Source organism: Salvelinus namaycush, chromosome 9, assembly GCF_016432855.1.
Source record: "Salvelinus namaycush isolate Seneca chromosome 9, SaNama_1.0, whole genome shotgun sequence".
Taxonomy (NCBI): Eukaryota; Metazoa; Chordata; class Actinopteri; order Salmoniformes; family Salmonidae; genus Salvelinus; species Salvelinus namaycush.
In genome coordinates, this window is record NC_052315.1 from 53912822 (window position 1) to 53935892 (window position 23071).

General features: G+C 41.6%; 1 protein-coding gene across 3 annotated transcripts; it reads left to right on the plus strand.

Moving 5' to 3' along the window:
- The first annotated feature begins 2342 nt into the window (after positions 1-2342).
- On the plus strand, positions 2343-10972 carry LOC120054197 (HMG box-containing protein 1-like). Of its 3 annotated transcripts, none has more exons than XM_039001651.1 (11): positions 2343-3865; positions 4076-4262; positions 4557-4722; positions 5109-5220; positions 6553-6671; positions 6845-7001; positions 7332-7476; positions 7647-7934; positions 8229-8370; positions 9443-9508; positions 10227-10972. In XM_039001651.1, the coding sequence occupies exons 1-10, from the start codon at positions 3724-3726 to the stop codon at positions 9464-9466; spliced, it is 1482 nt and encodes a 493-aa protein (XP_038857579.1). In that variant the 5' UTR covers positions 2343-3723; the 3' UTR covers positions 9467-9508; positions 10227-10972. The 3 variants fall into 3 exon arrangements, with proteins under 3 accessions (XP_038857579.1, XP_038857581.1, XP_038857580.1); XM_039001653.1 differs by having other exon boundaries at positions 4557-4680; XM_039001652.1 differs by lacking the exon at positions 9443-9508.
- The last annotated feature ends 12099 nt before the right edge of the window (positions 10973-23071 follow it).

Here is a 23071-nt window from a genome sequence, read left to right on the forward strand (position 1 = left end):
TTGATTATCTCTGTTGGAAAAAAGTGTGGCTGTTGCCACACACATACCTACTTGTTAACAAAATTAAGGAAGTTTCCTTTAAAATTATTCATAAATATTACCCTGGCAACCACTATATGAAGAAGTTTAAGGAAAACATCAACTCAAATTGCTCCTTTTGTAATGACCACCCAGAAACAGTGTTGCATCTTTTTTGGCATTGTATTCATGTAAGAAGACTGTGGAAAGACATCAGTAGATTTATAATTGAACACATTTCTGAAGGTCTTACACTATTGTGGAGAGATGTACTGCTTGGATTCTTTACCTACGATAGGAATAAGCTGAAACATTTTTATGTAATTAATTTCATTATTCTTTTGGCCAAATTTCATATTCACAAATGTAAATTTACCAACATAAAAACACATTTTCTTACCCTACAAAAAGAAATTGAACTGTATTTTAAGACAGTTAAATACTCTACTAACAAAAAAGCTGTTAGAATTATAAGTGTATGTATGTCCCTTAAGGTCCTTGTGTAATGTGATATTGTACCCCCTAGCTTAATTGTCCATTGTATATAATCTATATATACTTGTGTTCCCTCATGTACTTCCTGTATTGATTTGTTGTTAATAATAAAAAAAAATAAAAAAAATAAAAGACAATACTGTATTTGGATCTCTTCATAACATGCAAGCCTTTGTTAAAATGAATTCAGACAATGTTGATATTTTTATTTATTTTTATTTTATTTCACCTTTATTTAACCAGGTAGGCAAGTTGAGAACAAGTTCTCATTTACAATTGCGACCTGGCCAAGATAAAGCAAAGCAGTTCGACACATACCACAACACATAGTTACACATGGAGTAAAACAAACATACAGTCAATAATACAGTAGAAAAATTAAGTATATACAATGTGAGCAAATGAGGTGAGATAAGGGAGGTAAAGGCAAAAAAAGGCCATGGTGGCGAAGTAAATACAATATAGCAAGTTAAACACTGGAATGGTAGATCTGCAGTGGAAGAATGTAAAGATAGAAATAATGGGGTGCAAAGGAGCAAAATAAATAAATAAATACAGTAGGGGGAGAGGTAGTTGTTTGGGCTAAATTATAGATTGGCTATGTACATGTGCAGTAATCTGTGAGCTGCTCTGACAGCTGGTGCTTAAAGCTAGTGAGGGAGATAAGTGTTTCCAGTTTCAGAGATTTTTGTAGTTAATTCCAGTCATTGGCAGCAGAGAACTGGAAGGAGAGGCGGCCAAAGAAAGAATTGGTTTTGAGGGTGACCAGAGAGATATACCTGCTGGAGCGCGTGCTACAGGTGGGTGCTGCTATGGTGACCAGCGAGCTGAGATAAGGGGGGCCTTTACCTAGCAGGGTCTTGTAGATGACCTGGAGCCAGTGGGTTTGGCGACGAGTATGAAGCGAGGGCCAGCCAACGAGAGCGTACAGGTCGCAGTGGTGGGTGGTATATGGGGCTTTGGTGAAAAAACGGATGGCACTGTGATAGACTGCATCCAATTTATTGAGTAGGGTATTGGAGGCTATTTTGTAAATGACATCGCCAAAGTCGAGGATCGGTAGGATGGTCAGTTTTACAAGGGTATGTTTGGCAGCATGAGTGAAGGATGCTTTGTTGCGAAATAGGAAGCCAATTCTAGATTTAACTGGAGATGTTTAGATTGGAGATGTTTGATGTGAGTCTGGAAGGAGAGTTTACAGTCTAACCAGACACCTGGGTATTTGTAGCTGTCCACATATTCTAAGTCAGAACCGTCCAGAGTAGTGATGTTGGACGGGCGGGCAGGTGCAGGCAGCGATCAGTTGAAGAGCATGCATTTAGTTTTACTTGTATATAAGAGCAATTGGAGGCCATGGAAGGAGAGTTGTATGTATGGCACTGAAGCTCGTCTGGAGGGTTGTCAACACAGTGTCCAAAGAAGGGCCAGAAGTATACAGAATGGTGTCGTCTGCGTAGAGGTGGATCAGAGACTCACCAGCAGCAAGATCGACATCATTGATGTATACAGAGAAGAGAGTCGGTCCAAGAATTGAACCCTTACACTGTTATTCAACATAGATAATATAAGAACATTCCTGTGAGTTTCAATAACAAAGGATTAATTGTATTCTCCTTGTTATGACCAATCATCTGTTTCTGGGAAATAACGGACGTGCACATTCAGCCAATGGACGTTTGATTAACAAACCAAACCAGGCTCTTTTAGTACCGTCATGAACCCACCAATAACGATTAGAGGTTAACTTTACTGACGTTTTTATCCACCAATAGATGACCGGTTTTGGAAGTATTCCTTCCCACCCCTTCAATGAATGTAAGAGAGTTACTTGATGGCGACAGGTTTGGTAAAATAACAGATTTCTAAGAAACAAAAGTCTAACTAATCTTGAGAAATAAGCAGTGTAATTTTCTTTATTCAGCGCGTATAGTTTGGTGGAGTGGAACAGTTGTCATTCGACCGTTCGATGTCGATTGACAATTTATTCTAGACAGATTTTGTTCATTGTTATGTTTGTTATTTTGGTTGTAACATTAGCTTGCTAGGCTATCAGCTTGCTAGCTATTCATTAATATAGTGACAAAGACAGCCTGCTTTCAAAGTAGTAAAACAATGTTTCGGGAAAAAACTTCGGACTGAATGTACATTTTCGGTTCATTCATTTGACAATCTCGAACACTGGGGCGCAAGCGGCGTCGTGTCTGAACTTGTTGACATTCTTTTGTTTACAAGTGAGCTTGGTTATTTTCTAGCTGTGACAAGAAAGTATATTCCCTTGTGACAGCACTCAACACAATAACATATTGCATTATAGAAAAAAGTAATTGGACAGTTGGCTATAGGCTATGTCAACTTTTCACATTTCTAAGAGTAATAAGTGCCATTCTATGTTTTAGCTAGTTTTCCAAGAATCAAAATGTCAATAAATAAATTGCGCAAGATTAGTTATCGGATATCTAGAAAGCCATTCATCGCCTAACATTAGATATAATTGTAACTTTACAATTTAAGTTTCTACGATAACCTAAAAAAATGGCTACATTTCATTTGGCCACAGCTACGAAGCAGAAAGCTTGTTATTGTCTTCAGCCGATCCTTTTTAATGTAGCCTACATTGCTCAGACTAGGTGGCATGACACGTTGATATTTCTCAATTCGCCTTTATCTATGAAATTATATTGCTTTTTTCTCGATATTTTGTGAATTTTTGTATGATCATAACAGCGTTATTGACAAGTGCTTGTTACGCAGTTATGAATGAATGAGCTCTGGTGCGCATGCGCGAAGTTCCCAAAGTTTATAAACAAGGGCTGCACTCATATGGTCACATGACTGTTCTTTATCTAGTCCACACAGACAAAGGACTTTGTTATATGGAGGCTTTTTATCCCCTATGTAATGACCTGCAGATTTGATTTAATTTATTATGGCCATAATGTGATATTGCCACAGGAAATGGGGATTCGTGATTGTAGAATAATGCAGTCATCTATGCTTTTTTAACCAGTGCCTTTTATTTTATTACTCACCTATTAATATTCAATGCAAACATAAATTACATAGGCCTAGCGTTTAACCAAATAATTCAAAGCATATTATTTCATAATTTTGTATGTTTTATATATACCTGTTGTGGGCAGATTCTGAAATTGTAATTTATCGTTGTCTCCAGTGGCTGTCTACAGACTTGCCAGCTGGACATGGCGTAATATGTTATGGGAAGTTAATAAGACTGAACAAGTTGAGGAAAACAAGATGGATGCAAATAGAATAGAAGACTCCTTTGATCTTCTGAAATGCAATGAGGTTCTGTCCTCATCACCTGGCTGCCCCCCTACTCCCATGGAGTATGGTAAATATCTGCTATTATGTAATTGGTCTACATAACACACACACACACACACACACACACACACACACACACACACACACACACACACAGTATACAGGTATAAGACTGCAATGTAAAGTGTTACCATAAAGGACAGGAATTTTCTATTTAATTATATTCTGAACACTTATAAGCACAAACCCGACCAACCTCACTCCCCTCCCGCTCCAGATGACCTGCCAGAGCTGCAGGAGGTAGAGGAGAACCAGTCCTCTCCGGTGCTGTTCCATGTGGGAACTGGGGTGTCACATCAGGAGTGTATAGCTGGTTACCCTCACACCAATTGGCTGACTGAGCTGGCTAACATTGCCACCGGCCCTCAGAGCCCCCTACTGCAGGAGCCTCCTCCCATCAAGAGGTACCTGTTGTGTTTAGGGGTTGACAACGCATATGCACACTCATTTACTGTAGCATACACACATGTGGTACACAATACACATGCATGTCACACAAAGGCACGTGGTACACACAGACAGACACACAGACAGAGCCACACATCAACAAAGCATTAGGTTGATGTTTGATATGTTGAATTTGATATGTATATCTGTATTTCTCCTTATCAGGTCGTCTCATGGACAGGCAAAGTGATGGTGTTAGATTGTTAATGTATTGATAATTAATATGTATTTCTCTTTATTCCTCTCATCAGGTCGTCTCCTATGCACATCGTTGCCACCAGTCGTAGTTTACATTCTTACGCCCGACCTCCCCTGGCCAGCAGTGCACCCAGCCCCTCTAGGGGTCACCTTAGGGAGCGCAGCAGACGTGTCAGAGTACAACCTTTCACCATTTACCTTTCAGTCCAACCATTTCCTGTGTGTGGAACCTATCACCCTCTCCACTCCTATACTGAATGAATGAATAAAATGTTTTTGTACGTGTCACGTCACCTAGACTATCTACTACAAGATTATGTATGACCATTAGTGTTCATTGTGGTCAATTCCATTTTAGTTTAGTCAATTCAGGAAGTAAACTGAAATCCCTCACTGAAATTCAAATTTTCTCTATGGATTGGAAATTCATTGAGGAATTTCCTTAATGAACTGAATTGAAGTGGCATTGGCCAACCCTGATTGGCATGCTTCATTCAGGGCAATGCAACTGTTCTATAACTTTGCGACAACAACTGCAATTTATGACATGTGCTATTCAACTGTTTTGTAATATGTTTCTCTTTGTTTGAACGTCCCCCATTCAGGCCAGCAGTGAGTCAGAGTCTGGTGTGTTCTCTATGTCATCCTTCTCTGATGATGAGGACATGGGTTGGTCTAACTCCTGGCCCTCAACTGCCTGGCACTGTTTCCTGAAAGGTATGGACGCACGCACGTACGCAGGCGCGCGCACACACACACACACACATACACAGAGAGAAATGGATAAGCTTTTCCTAGAATTATGGCCTTGAGTGCGTTTACCTTTTACTTGTGGAAAAAGCCTAGCTAACACATTGATAACAAGTGGCTGTGCACTCTGGATTCAGGACTGTATCAGGCAACATATCACAGATCCTGTGGCATGGCATGGATGAAAGAGAACTTCCTCCAGTTGATCAGTAGCAAGATTGAGGCTATGCTTATTGGGACACCCAAGCAGGTCATCAGTGCTGGAAACATCTGCCCTACAATCAATGGCTAGGCCATCCACCTGTCCACTGTCATCTCCAACCTAGGAGTCAAGTTTGATCCTTCTCTGTCCTTCGATGCCCACATAAAACAAGTATGTAAAACATAGTTATTCCATCTGTCCGGGTCATACCATTTCCCAGCCAGATACAGAGAAACTCATCCATGCCTTCATCTTCTCTCTGATCAACTACGGCAATGTGCTGTTTGGGGGCCTCCCAGCAATCACTACAGAGGCTCCAACTAATCCAGAACAGTGCTGCCAGGGTCCTAACCAAGAGCAAGAAGTCAGACCACATTACAACGATCCTGGCCCAACTCCACTAGCTACCGGTCAACAACAGGATCGATTTCAAAGTCATCATGCTTATATTTAAATCCTTGAATGGATTGAGCCCGACCGACATCAGCGACCTCATCTCAATCAGCGAGCCACTACGCACTCTCCGCTCCAGCCACTCCCTACTGTTTCAAGTCCGCAAGACACGTCTCCGAACTATGGGGGACCGAGCATTCTGCTCCCTTGCCCCTCGCCTATGGAATGCTCTCCCTGACCATCTGAGAGCCGCTCCATCACTCAGAACTTTTAAAACGGGCCTTATTAAAAACGACTTCTGTAGACACAGTCTTTTTCATTGTCCTAATCCCAAACTAAAATGTATGTTGTTTTTATTGTATATCACTTGTTTTTTTCCTCAGTAGAGCTTTGAGATAACTCTGTAATGAAAAGTGTTATATTAAATATATAATTTTTTTAAGCCTGTGTTTACTCTGTTGTTTAAATGTACCTGTTTCCTCTGTGTGTTGCTAACTTAATCCAGAGTGAACATAAATTCATAGGGAATATCAGCCTCTGGTGTTTAGACAGCAGTATGACAGGCCAATACTGTTTGTACTTCTTTGTAAGTAAGGATGTATCAATAAGAAGCATCAAAAGTCAAGTCTCAAGGCAAGAAGAAATATCTGTCTCTCTCTCTTACTCTATTTGACTAAATGTTTTGCTGTTATCATCCTATTCAGGCACCCGGCTGCGGTTCCACAGGGGTTCTAACAAGGAGTGGCAAGAGGCTGAGGACCTGGGAGACTCTGATGACGAGTCAGATGATGATGAGAGAATAATGCCGTCCACCGCCCGAAAGGTAGCAAAATGTTTTACAGCGGAAAAAAATAAAAAGTCCAGCTAGTCCCTCCTTGTTTGTTTGTTTTCTTACATTTGATGCCTTATGAACATGCCCTTGCTAATCGCCAGATCTGATATGATTGGCTAGTCTCCCTCTCACATTTTTCTCTCTGGATGTTGATTGATTTACAGAGCTACGGTTCGGAAGGTCTGAAGCTAGTGGCCCACGAGGAGAACGTGTCGTACGGCCAGGCTTTCCTCAAACTCACCTTTGACCCCGGCTCGCCAGAAGATGGCCTCTTAACGGCAGAGTGCAGATTTGATCACCCCTTCTTTGTGAAAAACAAAGGTAAACGAACGAAATGTCTTTGAATTGTTAACAAGATAACTGAATCAGTTAAGGGAACAGGGCGAACTGGAACTGCGTGCAAATGATAAATGCAGGCGCTATTAGTCTGAAGTTCGGAAGTTCTAGCTATCATCAGATTGATTAAGCAAATGTTCAGCTCTTGATGTTCCATGGAAGCGGATAGGCCTATTGGTAGGATAATCTTTGAGACTGTTTGGTGATAGGGCCTTATAGTACAGGCCAGATTTACATCTTGGACAGGTTCACATATTTTTTGTGTATTAAAAAAAAAAAAAAATGTTTACAACTCCATGTCTCTTCCTGTCGCAGGCTGGTCCTCGTTCTATCCCAGCCTGACGGTGGTGCAGCACGGTATCCCCTGCTATGAGATGCAGGTGGGGGACCTATGTCTTCCTCCAGGCCACAGAGACTCCATAAACTGTGACGACTCTGTTGTCTTCGACACCTTCAGGAGGTACAGAATAATACCAATGTTAAACAAAAATGTCTGCACACTGGTATATGCTGCCGAGGGCTTAGTTTATTCAGACAATATCAATGCCTCAGTATGACAGAGTAGATAAGATTTTGGTGAAATGATATAAATTGTGTTAATCTCCCCACTCTCTTTATATCTCTCTCCAGTTATGACTTCACCCCTCTGGACTCTTCAGCTGTCTATGTGCTGAGCAGCATGGCCAGGCAGCGTAGGACCTCCCAGTCCAGCAGTGGCGCTATCTCCCCTGACCCAGAGAAACTCTCCAGTTCCTCCCACCCCTCCTCCACCAGCAAATCAAACAGGAGCAATACCTCAGGGACGGCCCCTGGCGGGGCCACGCCCACCAAATGCAAGCGGCCAATGAACGCCTTCATGCTCTTCGCTAAGAAGTACAGGTTGGAGTACACACAGATGTACCCTGGGAAGGATAACAGGTGGGTAGGCAGACCAAACGTGTGTGTGTGTGCATGCGGGTAAAACCTAATTTTCTGGGGGGGGGGATGGTCAGTGTACATCTGTCCTGTTCTGACAAATTGTTTACAAAATGGAAGGATCTCTCTGATAGGAACGTCTCTGAGTAGACATTGCTTTAGACAAGTGCCACAGGTAGGATTACAGTAGCAGAGAAAAGAGTGTTGTCTCTCACAGTAATGAATAATCATTTAGACACATGAGTGACTAAATTAATTACGGTATAAATTATAGTATGTCCTTGTGTCCCTATACAGAGCCATCAGTGTGATCCTGGGTGATAAGTGGAAGAAGATGAAGAACGAGGAGAGGAGGATGTACACCATGGAGGCCAAGGCTCTGGCTGACGAGCAGAAGAGACTCAACCCTGACTGCTGGAAACGCAAGAGAACCAACTCAGTAAGTTGATCACAGTGACCACGTTTACATGCAGACCAATATTGCCTTATTTTTCAGGATACTCAAGTATTCAGTTTTCGAGTTGACACACAAACATCATATCCCGTTTACAATAACCCGAAAAGCTTTTATCCTGGCTGTGGGAAAGCCGGATAAGATGCCTGGGATATGCTGATCTTAGACTGGATACTGTGGCATGTAAACATCTTATCCCATTTACTGTTGTTTTTTGCGGTCTGTGTAGGCTCAATTTCACATATCATGGGTGTTGGGTGATGATGTTTTCATCTGATTGTCAAACAAATCACTTCAAAAAGTAGGCTACCTTCGCAGTTCGATACACCATAATTCCATAATAATACATTTTGCTGATACTCCGTACTGGACCGTATAGCCTACTGGCTACTTTCACCCCTAATTTAGACAACTTTCTGCTTATAATTTACGACATTCGGTAGACCATTTGTTTGTCAACTACAGTATAGTTAGATACATGCAGCTTCTCTTCTGTCATAACTTGTTACCCAAGAAGACTAAATAAAGTAGTGCTCACCAGAATAATGTCTTACATAGATAGAATGAATATGTTAGTAACCTAATTAATACCGGTAAAGTTGTCTATTTCGTTTAGGTACCAGGGAGAAAACGCAAAAACTCCAAAACAGTGGAATGATTGATTCTGTGCAAAATGTACAAATGCAATCAGTTTGACCGGTTTTAAGGAGATGAAAAACTGTGAAAACGATGAAACCTTTCTGATAAGGCTTCAGTTCGTTCTGGGAACATATTTTATGTTGTTGAAATACTGTCTGCTTGCATAACAGTGTCAAAGATAACATTAGACGCACATTTACATTTTCTGAGATGCTGAAAGAAAGAAATGATATTTCTCCACTCCTCTTCTCAAGACAAAATTAACATTTGTTGTATCATTTTACTGCAAGAAATGCATAATTCTGTAGGAGTTACGAGCTACTATCCGGAATACGGTGCGCATGTAAACGTGGTCACTTATCATAAAGAACTCAGTAAGGTGTAATAGGCATGACACTGATCTGCTCTTATTTCGAAGGCCCAATTTCTGTCCTGGACATAAGGTCCTGAGCGAGATTCAAACCCTCTGGTTTAAACCAACACGGTAAGGACTGTTATTATAGGCAGGATCATAAAGTTCCAACTGAAATCATCCAGGTATATAGTTTACCAGGCAACTGCGCCAAATCCAGGGCTTAGCTAAAACAAGTAGTGATAATGTCAGGTCACAGATTTATAAAACCTATAGGGCACACTGCCACAAATGTCACAGCAGCCTATCAATGTAAAGATAGGAGGTGCCCTAGGTATTATAACGCTGTGTGTAAGTTCTGAGCATGCTTTAAAGGCTCAGTACACAAAAAATTATGTTTCCCTGTGTTTTGTATAATATTAACAGCTGGTTAAACGAACATTGTGAAAGTGTTAAACAATGTGATCAGTGTTATTTCCTGATAGTTTCTGTTTGAAAATACAATCTACATAGGATGTTCTAATCAGCAGGTGTGCATGGGCGGGAGTTTCGGCTTTCCATTGTGACATCACCATGCAGTAAATTGGTTAATAGACCAATTACAAAGACTTCCAAAACTCTCTGCCAATAACAGCTAGTTTTCAGTTTTCCCTTCCCCACTCAGACCTCTCCCAGACAGTCCTAGCAAAATTACTGCTTGAGAAATAGTTTTTTGCTAAACTATTTTTGCCAATTTTAATGTAAATCTATTAGAGTAAGGTACTTAATTGTTACCCAGAAATTATTTGATATTGACATAAAAACGCCTGCATTGGGCCTTTACCCTCCACCTCTCTTTCTCTCTCCTCAGGGGTCCCAGCACCAATAGATGGCCTATGACCTTCAGACACTGGTGTGTGTGGCATGGCGAGGTCAGAGGTCAAAGGTGAACAGACCGACCAGGCGACCCCACTAGCCTCTCTAGCCTGGTCCCAGATCTGTTTGTGCTGTATAGCCAACTATGGTCGTTGGACCATAAGACAGCACAAACAGACCTGGAACCAGGCTACTCTCTCTCTCTGCTCACCTGTCAAATTGATGAGACATAACTGTGATGCTGAATACACTTGCTTTTATAACTAAGAGACCTTATAGATAGGCCTGCAAGACAAAACGACAACTATGAACTATATATTAAAAAGCAGGTAATCTAGTGTAACTAACCGTGCTGATATTTTCTTACATTTTAAAAGGACAAGAGATGCCTTGTTATTCCTCTATAAAAAAAGGAAAGGCTCAGTTTTATTTCTTCAGGTAATTTCATATTTTCGAGGCATGAAACCTTGAGATCAGGGTTGCAAAATTCCAGTAACTTTCCAAAGATTCAGCAGGTTTTCCAGAAATTCAGGTTGAAAGATTCCCAGAATCAGGAGGGTATAAGCAAGAAATCCAGAATCCTCCAACCAGGAATTCTGGAAAAGCTGAGAATTTTGGTAGAGTTACTGGAAATTGAGAACCCTACTTGAGACCCAGTGGTGCTAAGTTCAGTTAAGGAAGGAGGAGCAGTGATACAAAAGTTATATTTTTAATTGTAAAATAAATAAGGGGGATTTTAAATAGCTTTGGTGACACTTTATTTTAAGGGTCCATAATAAAGCATTTATAAGGCATTTACAAACCGCTTGCTCATCATTTATTAATCATGCAGGAATGTCTACCAATGGCATGTCCATCATTTTGTGAGAAATTAGACAGGTCACTAAAAATATTTATAAAATATTCATAAAGTATAAATAGTGCTCACTTTAGGGACTGCAAAAATACTTTACTAATTATTAGTAAATGTTTTTTTAAATGTGGGCGTAATGATTAATAAATGGTGAACACACAATTTATAAATGGCTTATTAAATGGTTTAATACGGAACCTTAAATTTGTTTTTTTTTCTCTTCTCAGCTGTAGTTCATATTGATTTATATTTGTACAACTCAATATTTTGCACAGATTCCAAAATCATGGGCATTAATATGGAGTTGGTCCTCCTTTGCTGATATAACAGCCTCTACTCTTCTGGGAATGCTTTCCACTAGATGTTGGAACATTGCTGCAGGGACAATTTTTTTATTGAACCTTTATTTAACTACGCAAGTCAGTTAAGAACAAATTCTTATTTACAATGACAGCCTACATCGGTCAAACCCGGACGAAGCTGGGCCAATTGTGTGCCTTGCCTAGTCTGGCATTGTCTTGTTTTGATCTCAGTTTTTTGTTTAGTTTCTACAATTGACTTTGGGTCATTGAAAGCGCTATATAAGTCCCATGTATTATTATTATTATTACTCTCAGAAGGACCAACCAAAAGCGGCTGTTGGAGACACAGGTAGAGTGGCGAATGAGCTGAGTCCCCTTAACTCCTTATAAGGAACCACTCTCCCGCCCTGTGGTCATTCTCAAGCATGCTTCTCCTCGCACTATTGTGAGCATTGAAATGCTGTGATACATCTCACTCATATCAGAGAGCCAGGGTTACGAAAGTAACCTTAAGTTCTCTTTCAAATACTAATTTCAATGTATCACATACTCTATGGTGATATGGCCAACTCTCGTATCGCAAACATGCTCACCGAAGCCAGGGTAGTCCCAACATCAGCAACCCTCAGAGGCTCCAAAGCTGAGGAAGTGCGCATGCAAGAAGGTGCAGAAACAAGCTGTTGGGAAAACTTCATAACAAAGTGAGGGGAAGCCCAAAACATGGTGCGCAAATCTCAGTTTAATGAGATGTGTCTCTTTCGAGGGTGGTAACCAAATGATTGAAAGCATTACACCCTTGCCTGAGCCTTCGTTCAATCCAAGTAGATGTGCAATGTGTGTACTGGACAACAACAGGAACGCCCTTCTGAGGAAGGTGACAGACGAAAAACCATAGGCTCCAAGGTGCGACAAAAATAAATTGTCGACCTGGACCAAGGATGGGGTTAGGTATAGAGCTAGCCTGAAAAACCCTAGGGCAGAATGCGGATGTGAACAGTGGCTGGTAGAGCACTGTCCACACACTCACTCTAGGGACACCAAAGGCAGTAGTAAAGCAAAAGATTGAGGAATATTGCTTCTCAGCGGCTAGTAGCTGCTGTGAAAGAATCTTAAGCACAGTAGACATGTCCCAGGTTGAGTAACCTCATCCCTAGGCTATTGCGCACGGAGCAATATACGCCTGGGATATCAACGATTCAAAGTTGGCCTTAGTGGGAGTGACCATAGAATTCTATGGGAGTGACCTACTGAGTAATGTATTTGTCATCATTTCATTTTGGAGAATCACATGACTGCGAAGAGTGGGGAGGGTTAAGGGGAAGGTGTTGTGGGTGACGATTGGTTGGTAGATTAAGCCGATTAAGCCAATGCCTATGCAATGGGAGTTTCTCCCGTTCTTTCTGTATTGGCTAACGAAGGCCAACAAGTTTGACGCGTTGGTCCACCAGACCTTTTGCGCATTCGTGCGAAAGTGTCTGGAAACGAGATTACAGGATGAGCTAAAGTCTTAGAGACTGGGCGTAAGGGACGTGTCTTCCCCCTATAAACAACACAACAGTTAGGATAAACTGTATTACTGTCAGGGCCTGGGCAGGCCGAGAAAGTGGCTAGAGGACCTTAACAATGAAGAAACCTTCTCTCTGTCCAAAAAAGTCCTGCAAGGAGCATAAGACCATGGACCAGGACGAAACGATCTGTTTAGTCATACCACTTCTGTAAAACAGAGAGCATGCCCTGCCCTGGAGGTTGGCCCTGTTTTTTAAGAGTCGAAGACCGTTATTCCTTTCCTTAAAATGTTTTTAATTAATTTTTTTAATATATCACCAGCTATGCCCCGAGAGAGTAGAGCATTGCTTTGTTTGCTAGGGTATACACCCTGCATGCCAATAGCTGCCAGGACTGGTTGTGAGTAGGGTATAACTGCTGCCCCGAAAGTCACTGGCCATCGAGGGGCTCGAAGATGAGGGGGAGGCCCTATTCCCTTGCTCTGTGTCGACGGAAAAGGGAGGGTAGGCAACATAGTTGGAAAAGCATACGGTATCCCTCTATTTCATTGGTTTGTCAGCTCTCCCGCCCCAAATGGCGTGGCCACCGTTTTTGGGATGGGGTCTCCCATGGCCCTTACAGGGTCTTCGCGTCTTTCAGGGTGCAGCAAGTCAGTCCAGATAGACGTGGGCTCTCTCTAGACAGAGCAGGCAATGTATCTGAAGGAAGAAGTATTCAAAATCCTGTATTCATAATTATGCATTCATATTTCTGGGCAGTAGGACAGCTATATGACTGGTATATCTTGTCCCTGCACCATGGAGGAGGGTTGTCAAGAGCGAAGATATATCCTCAGTCACTCGCTCCCGTAAGATGGGGAGGCAGCTAATAGCTAGCAATAATGACCCCAGTAGAATGCTATAGCCGCGAGGATAGTGGGGCTTTAGCTAGCTAGCGGGGCTTTAGCTAGCTAGCAGCTACCTTGTGGTGAAGGTGTGCCGTAGCTAGCTTAGTGCTGGCTGAAGGGAACCGCGTGGGGGCAGAGTTAGCCGTCAGGTAGTGTGTTCCCTCCACCGAAGGAACCGTGAGTATGAGACGGTCGGTCTAATTAACACAAAAGGAATGAACATAGGTTAAGCTAGCAATGCTACCGTGTTTGCAGATGGATATGCTAGTGAGGTTAGCTTGCCTCTCAGCGAGCTAGCTAAGTTAGCCTTGCAGCGTGGGCTAACCAAGTCTAAATAGCTAGCCGTAAAGCTAGCTACTAACGGAGACTGAGAAGTAGAAAAGCAATTGACACAAAGCAAAAACCTTTCGTTCAGTACTCAACCTCTCAACAGGGTCTGAAGAGCTACGTTCAGCAAAGATATCCTACACGGTTCGCTTCTGAGCAATTAAGCAGGAAAACAGGGCTCCAGTCATGCTGAGAGCTAGAGAGCAATAGTCCTCACGAGGAAGATGAACGAGAATGACCATAGGGTTGGAGAGTGGCTCATTTGCCACTCTGTCTCCAACATACGATTTCTATTGGTCCTTCCAAGAGTATTGGTGATCCTAGCGAATCCCCATATGTGATACATCGAAATTAGTATTTGAAAGAGAACCCTTATGTTATTGTTCCATTGCAAAACATTTTGAAAGGTTTCCTTCCATGCTCTAATAAACATAACTCAGATACCCTGTTTCCTGATTCACACTGTAGGGTTGAACCAAACTATTATGGCTTGGATATTTTATTTTCACATTGTGCTTTCTAGCGTGGTTTCAGGAACTGTGATAGATGTATAACCAGGCCATCTCAGTACAGCTCGGCTAGGCTTGGCTTAGCCCTATAGTGCGAATCAGGCATCTAGTTGCTAAACCAGCAGGTCATGTGCCGATGATGATGTATGTTTGTACACATGGATGTTTGGCACACTCATCCAAACAGCACTTCAGGCCCAAGCCTTCACTTTAAGTGTTTTAATTTCTTTTTGCACTTTATATACAGTACATATGTAATCGTATACAGTACAACCAATTAAATGTATGCTAGTGGAAGCTACTGGTAACTGCCAAAATAAAGGAAACATTTGAGTAAATGAGGGGTACAAAGTATATTGAAAGCAGGTGCTTCCACACATATGTGGTTCCTGAGTTAATTAAGCAATTATAACATCACATCATGCTAAAGGTCATGTATAAAAATGCCCAGTTGCCCATTATTTTGAAAGAGGGGTCTCAAAGGAGCATAGGGCGTTTAAATGGCGTGTGTGTGTGTGTGTGTGTGTATTTGTATTTATTATTGATCCCCATTAGCTACTCTTCCTGGGGTCCAGCAAAATTAAGGCAGTTTATACCATTTTTAAAACATTACAATACATTCACAGATTTCACGACACACTGTGTGCCCTCAGGCCCCTACTCCACCACTTCCACATATCTACAGTACTAAATCCGTATGTATAGTGCTTATGTTATTGTGTGCTTGTGTGTGTGTGTGTATGCGCCAATTTTTGTGTTGCATCACAGTCCCCGCTGTTCCATAAGGTGTTTTTTTAATCTGTTTTTTTAAAATCTAATTTTACTGCTGGCATGAGTTACTTGATGTGGAATGGAGTTCCATGTAGTCATGGCTCTATGTAGTACTGTGTGCCTCCCATAGTCTGTTCTGGACTTGGGGACCGTGAAGAGACCTCTTGTGGCATGTCTTGTGGAGTATGCATGGGTATCCGAGCTGTGTGACAGTAGTTTAGACAGACAGTTCGGTGCATTCAACATGCCAATACCTCTCATAAATAAAAGTAGTGATGAAGTCAATCTCTCCTCCACTTTGAGCCAGGAGAGATTGACATGCATATTATTCATATTCGCTCTCTGTGTACATCCAAGGGCCAGACGTGCTGCCCTGTACTGAGCCAATTGCAAATTTCTTAAGTCCTTTTTAGTGACTGAACAGTAGTCAAGGTGTGACAAAACTAGGGCCTGTAGGACCTGCCTTGTTGATAGTGTTGTTAAGAAGGCAGAGCAGCACTTTATTATGGACAGACTTCTCCCCATCTTAGCTACTGTATCAATATGTTTTAACCATGACAGTTTACAATCTAGGGTTACTCCAAGCAGTTTAGTCATCTCAACTTGCTCAAGTTCCACATTATTTATTACAAGATTTAGTTGAGGTTTAGGGTTTAGTGAGAGTTTTGTTCCAAACACAATGCTTTTAGTTGTAGAAATATTTAGGGCTAACTTATTCCTTGCCACCCACTCTGAAACTAACTGCAGCTCTTTGTTGAGTGTTGCAGTCATTTCAGTCGCTGTAGTAGCTGACCTGTATAGTGTTGAGTCATATGCATACATAGGCACTCTGGCTTTACTCAAAGTCAGTGGCATGTCGTTAGTAAAAATTGAAAAAAGCAAGGGTCCTAAACAGCTACCCTGGGGAATTCCTGATTCTAACTGGATTATATTTGAGAGGCTTCCATTAAAGAACACCCGCTGTGTTCTGTTAGAGAAGTAAATCTTTATCCACATTATAGCAGGGGGTGTAAAGCCATAACACATAAGTTTTTCCAGCAGCAGACTATGATTGATAATGTCAAAAGCTGCACTGAAGTCTAACAAGACAGCCCCCACAACAATTTTAGATCTCAAACCAAGCTTCAGGGGAATAGGTTGTAAAAAGTAGGTTGTAAAAAGTTTGGTCCCGAATAACATGACGAAACATGGGTTTAAAATGTATTTATTTATTGGAGTTTTCTCCTCTCAGATATAGATACCTTATTCCTTATGATTTATTTTTGGACTGCGATCTAGAGGCTTGATGTTGGTGTTTCCTTTATTTGGCAGTTACCTGTGTATAAAATGACATACGGTATATCTTCAAGAGATCTATCAGTTTTTACATTGACACAAACATGGCCAAACTGTATACAGTAGGTCTAGCCTGAGTGCCAGTCTGTTTTGTGCTCTATGGCATGACAATGAATGACAAGGAGTTGGCAGTACAGCATAAAAAGACTGGCACCCAGGCTAGTACAGGTCATGTGATGTTCTGCTTGCAGGTTGCCATGGCGTTGAATTTATACAGCTTTGTTGTTGATAATGTACAGGTCCACGCCCCACCAAACTCAAAATATCCTTGTACTATATTATAAATAAAAGTTTAAACTTGCAATCTTATTCACCTGTCCTATCTTTTGTTTTTGCACGTGTCTTGAGCATTTAAGAGGTAGCCAGCTAATTATAGGAAGGACATCTCAGTTTTCATGAATAATTTGTAAGATGATCTTAGCAAAGCTGAAGATTTCCCTCAGATCTCTCAGGTTTTCCTCCCGAGTGGTGCAGTGGTCTAAGGTACTGCATCACAGTGCTAACTGTGCCACTATAGATTCTGGGTTTGAGTCCAGGCTCTGTTGCAGCCGGCCGCGACCGGGAGACCCATGGAGAGGCGCACAATTGGCCCAGCATTGTCCGGGTTAGGGGAGGATTTGGTCGGCAGGGATGTCCTTGTCCCATCATGCACTAGCGACTCCTGTGGCGGGTGCGGCTGGCTTCCGGGTTAAGTGGGCATTGTGTCAAGAAGCAGTGCGGTTTGGTTGGGTTGTGTTTCGGAGGACACACGGCTCTCGATCTTCGCCTCTCCCGAGTTGTACGGGAGTTGCAGCGATGAGACAAGACTGTAACTACCAATTGGATACCATGCGATTGGGGAGAAAAAGGGGTAAAAAAAACTAAGATCTCCTAGGTTTTCATGTCTCTCAATAGCCATGTGATCTATATGTGTTTAAAATACACAATTTCACAACGAGCAAAACCATCTTCCTGTTACCTTAGAAATGAGTGGGCCACCCTAAAGGTGTACATATTTTTCAGCGCTTCAGGCACACATACCGGAAACACATGACGTGACCGTTGAGTCACGGCAACCACCTCTTATACATTCAGTACATGCGTTGGTAGTACCTAACTGCTAACGATCATCAGGTCGCTAATGGCCTGGTACTCATGGCTCTATTGTACAACTAACCACTGATGTCAAGGCAAATGCAATCGAAAATCACATCAAACACTTATCAAAACAGTATGTGCTTTTAAAACTAACTGTGATTTATCAATTTCAAGAAAAAAGTTCAATAGGTTGAAACTGAGTGGAAAACATTGTGGATGTTGTTTCAAAGCCTAACACACCAAATGGGCAGCTCTTTTTTTAGGTGATGATTATTCAAAACAACCATATGCATATTAGAGTGGAACAGGGGAACCCAAGAGCAGACTCAGATGAGGAGACTGGGATAAAGTAACCAAGGTATTTATTGAAACACGGGGAAGATGAAGTGCAGGTCAGGGAAGCTCGGGCGGGTAGCTGGAAACCAGGTGCTGAGCCTGGAGCGAGAGGGGTTGAGACAGGGTAAGCAGGTCCGGAGGGGAATCCAAGGGCATAGTAGAGTGGGGAATCCAGGACAGAGTAGCAGGATGACGAGATGTGGGACTGGAGACAGGGACCAGAGTCAGAGTGGGCAGAACTGTAGCGGAGAGGAAAACAGTGTCAGGCAAGGAAAACAGGCACAACAGGATAACAGGATCTGAATAGTAGCTGGTGGGGATATGCTCTGACTACAGCACACCTGTCTCCGCCCACACAATCATACACACATAGAGAGAGGGGGACGGAGAGAGTACTGGGAGAGTGGCGGCAGGTCAAGGAGACACAGGATGAGCAGTAGAGGGGGTTGCAGGAGCAGATGTGACAGCTTATGCATAAGCATAGGACTTTATATGAGCCTGAAAAAAAATACCTGAATTAAAATAAGGATTGTGTCGTTATACAATACATGGCCTACTGCAAATATGGCAGAAAAACATGGGAAAAAATACTTATTTAGGTATCTTTCGTACAAACCGTGCCTTCGGAAAGTATTGAGACCCCTTGACTTGAATTCTTTTTGTTACGTTACAGCCTCAGAGGCTGACTACACCGCTCGCGTTGCGTGTGCGAGCGTTGCACAATACCTTTTGGAATCTATGTTATTCAATTATTGCACCCACTCTGCTCGCGCGCACCAACGAGTGTCTGCGTTGCCAAGGGCTAAAATAGAAGTCATTCCTATTTCTGACGCAGATCGCGCTGCAAGTCCTGCATCTCCCATCTCCTCATTGGTTTATAGAAGCAGGTACCCACGTGCCATCTCCTCATTGGTTATACCCCCGTGGGTGATTGAAAGACGAACTGTTTTGCCGGTTGTCGTGGTAATACTATGAAAGTGTAAATGCCAATCACCATATAAGTTCAAAAATGAAAAAGCCTGGAAGGAGGAGAGATGACTAGAAACGATTCGGTTGACCGTTTTATGTGTGGATTAATTGTCGGAGTAGAGGACATTGTGCATTTCAGGTAAAATAACAACTCAATGTTTATATCCCAGTACAAATTAGCTAGCTACAGCAAGCTAGCTAATTAGGACAAATGCAAGTGCAAGCTAACTGGCTAAATTGCCATACATGTTTAATGCTTTTTGACCTTTCCCCAAATTAATGTCATTAGTTCAGAGTTTGTTTTGATATTTTAACCTGCGTGCCGTGATCACGTTTGGTGTAGGGGGGAAATAAAAATACTAATAATAAAATAAATGAATTTATGCACGATGGCGCATGCACGCAACCGGTTTGGGTTCCATGTTATTCTAAAATGTCTTAAATTGTATTTTTTTTCTCAATCTACACACAAAACCCCATAATGACAAAGCCAAAACAGGTTTTTAGAAATGTTTGCAAATGTATACAAAATATAAAACTGAAATAACACTTTTACATAATAATTCAGACCCTTTAGTCAGGTTGGACGGGGTGTGTCGTTGCACAGCTATTTTTAGGTCTCTCCAGAGATATTCGATCGGGTTCAAGTCAGGGCTCTGGCTGGGCCACTCAAGGACATTCAGAGACTTGTCCCGAAGCCACTCCTGTGTTGACTTGGCTGTGTGCTTAGGGTCTTTGTCCTGTTGGAAGATGAACCTTCGCCCCAGTCTGAGGTCCTGAGCGCTCTGGAGCAGGTTTTCATCAAGGATCTCTCTGTACTTTGCTCCGTTCATCTTTCCTTCCTTCAATCCTGACTAGTCTCCCAGTCCCTGCCACTGAAAAACATCCCCGCAGCATGATGCTTCATTGTAGGGATGGTGCCAGGTTTCCTCCAGACGTGACGCTTGGCATTCAGGCCAAATACTTTATTCTTCGTTTCATCAGACCAGAAAATCTCGTTTCTTATGGTCTGAGAGTCATTTAGGTGCCTTTTGGCAAACTCCAAGCAGGCTGTCATGTGCCTTTTACTGAGGAGTGGTTTCCATCTGGCCAGTCTACCATAAAGGCCTGATTGGTAGAGTGCTGCAGTGATGGTTGTCCTTCTGGAAGATTCTCCCATCTCCACAGAGGAACTCTGGAGCTCTGTTAGAGTGACCATCGGGTTCTTGGTCACCTCCCTGACCAAGGCCCTTCTCCCCCGATTGCTCAATTTGGCCGGGCGGCTAGCTCTAGGAAGAGTCTTAATGGTTCCAAACTTCTTCCATTTAAGAATGATAGAAGCCACTGTGTTCTTGGGGACCTTCAATGCTGCAGAAATGTTTTGGTACCCTTCCCCAGATCTGTGACTCGACACAATCTTGTCTCAGAGCTCTACGGACAATTCTTTCGAACTCATGGCTTGGTTCTTGCTCTGACATGCACTGTCAACTGTGGGACCTTATATAAACAGGTGTTTGCCTTTCCAAATCATGTCCAATCAATTGAATTTACCACAGGTGGACTCCTAGAAACATCTCATTGGAAACAGGATCCACCTGAGCTAAATTCCAAGTCTCATAGCAAAGTGTCTGAATACTTATGTAAATAAGGTATTTCTGTTTTGTATTTGCTAGAATTTCTAAAAACCTGTTTTCGCTTTGTCATTATGGGGCATTGTGTGGATTGCTGAGGATTTGTTTTAGTTAACCCATTTTAGAATAAGGCTGAACACTCGACTAACTCCAACAGTATGTATGGCCAGCTATTTATTGAGAGGCTATTTTCTTTCATTTGAAACTGAGTGCTAAATAGTGTTACTTTGGTCTTTGAGTAACTGAGACGTGTGCAGTAAAAAGACAGGAGAGAAGATGAGGACATTTCAAAAAGAAGGGTTGTGAAACACCTGGTTTTAACATCTGCCCATACTTGGGAATGTATGTTGGAAGTGGAACAGCCATTGAGACAACACTTAGTACCGAGTCATAAACAGCGTCAGACATTTGTTGTTTACTGAGAAGGTAATTCAAAGCAGTCTTTGTTTATTAACTGGAACTATGGTCTCAAGCATTACAGGAAAAAGAGGACATCATCCAATCATTTACAGTATTGTTATTTTGGTGATTGTTTCTTGTCCTGACAAATTGAGGTGAATGGAAATAATAACATGGATGCTTACATATGTCCTATTTCACACATGTACAATTTAGAATTATATGTGTGAATTGGAAATGTGTTTTTTGGGATATCCCACTCTCCGAGGGTGTCTCATGGGGAGTGAGATATGGAGAAAAAAACACAGCATCTACAACCGTATGTCATGCTTTATAAAGGGTTCTTAAATGTGGCATAACTGTGTGACATAACCACCAATGTCAAATGTATAACCCACTATAACCCACAACCCACTATGTCAAATATGACATAAACATGTGCTTTATAAAGGGTGGCATAAGCACTGATTAATAAAGGCCTTATAAATAATATTAAATTGAGGTTTTATAAAGCATTTATAACACTGTCATGCATGTTGGTAGAGCATTGCAACGCCAGGATATTGGGTTTGATTCCCGGGACCACCCACACGTAAAAATGTATTCACGCATGACTGTAAGTCGCTTTGGATAAAAGTGTCTGCTACATTTTATGTATTATATTAGATTTCACAAAAACATTTCTAGAACGGCATAACCTTTTTCCCTCTTGGGTGCATAGTCAATATTGGACCTGACCTAAACTTCCCCAAAAATGCTGTTCTGCAGGATGAAACACTCTAAAGTGCAGTCAAGCACTGCAGAAAACGTTGGTAGGGCCTTTTAAAAATCTGTTTATATTTTTTGCCTACCTCTATTTTTCCCAAAACTCAGTTTTCTTGGTTTTGTATTTACAGGTTTCTTATTACCCCATTTTTTCAGGTTTACCCCATTTTTTTCACACTTTTTAAAAAGACAAAAAAACTAAATGGGATTTTCTGTGTTCACAACAATGCATAAACCACATCAGGGGATAACTTTTGAGATCTGGGAAAATATAAAAAACTTTGCTTTTGAGTGTAGTTGCCCTTTAATTCAGTGAGAATGCCCTGCACTGTTGTTTGGCTACAGGGTTTTTTGTAGTGTAGTAAGTGTACATGTGATGTCATTCGGCAGCCAATGGAATAGGTGGAGTAAAAGGCCAGCAACACTCCGTATTATTCAGAGCCCCATGGAATGACACCATATATACATTCTACAGACCCTACTGAGTATTCCCTACAATACTTTTACTGCGGCACCCAGAACAGTTCTTGCTGTAAGCCAATATGTATTCCATATACAGTGATTTGCATTGGGGGCAATTATTTGATGTCACTTAAATATAAACAAATTGGAATAATTGTTAAAGTTTAGACAATTATTTTTCATACAGTACCAGTCAAAAGTTTGGACACACCTACTCATTCAAGGGTTTTTCTATATTTGTACTATTTTCTACATTGTTCAATAATAATGAAGACATCAAAACTATGAAATAACACATATGGAATTATGTAGTAACCAAAAAAGTGTTAAACAAATCAAAATATATTTTAGATTCTTCAAAGTAGCCACCCTTTGCCTCGATGACAGCTTTGCACACTATTGGCACTCTGTCAACCAGCATCATGAGATAGTCAACTGGAATGCATTTCAATTAAGGTGTGCCTTCTTAAAAGAAAATGTTTTCCTTCTTAATGCGTTTGAGACAATCGGTTGTGTTGTGACAAGGTAATAGGGGTATACAGAAGATAGCCCTATTTAGTAAAAGACCAAGTACCTATTAGAAAATACATGAATGTAACATGTTTGCACTGAACACCTGAGCAGTCGAGCCCTTATTCTGACATGGCTATCATACATTACACTAAAGGAGTTCAGTTTCTATCATCTACAGGGAATTGTCTAAGCATTAAGGCTACACATGCCTATCTTTGAC

Bases quoted from the DNA above. Each gene is read 5' to 3' on its own strand.
- LOC120054197 (XM_039001651.1), top strand. From the start codon at position 3,724: ATGTTATGGGAAGTTAATAAGACTGAACAAGTTGAGGAAAACAAGATG. The intron at 3,866-4,075 runs GTAAATATCTGC...CTCCCGCTCCAG, and splicing joins CCCTACTCCCATGGAGTATG to ATGACCTGCCAGAGCTGCAG. The intron at 4,723-5,108 runs GTGTGTGGAACC...TCCCCCATTCAG, and splicing joins TTTCAGTCCAACCATTTCCT to GCCAGCAGTGAGTCAGAGTC.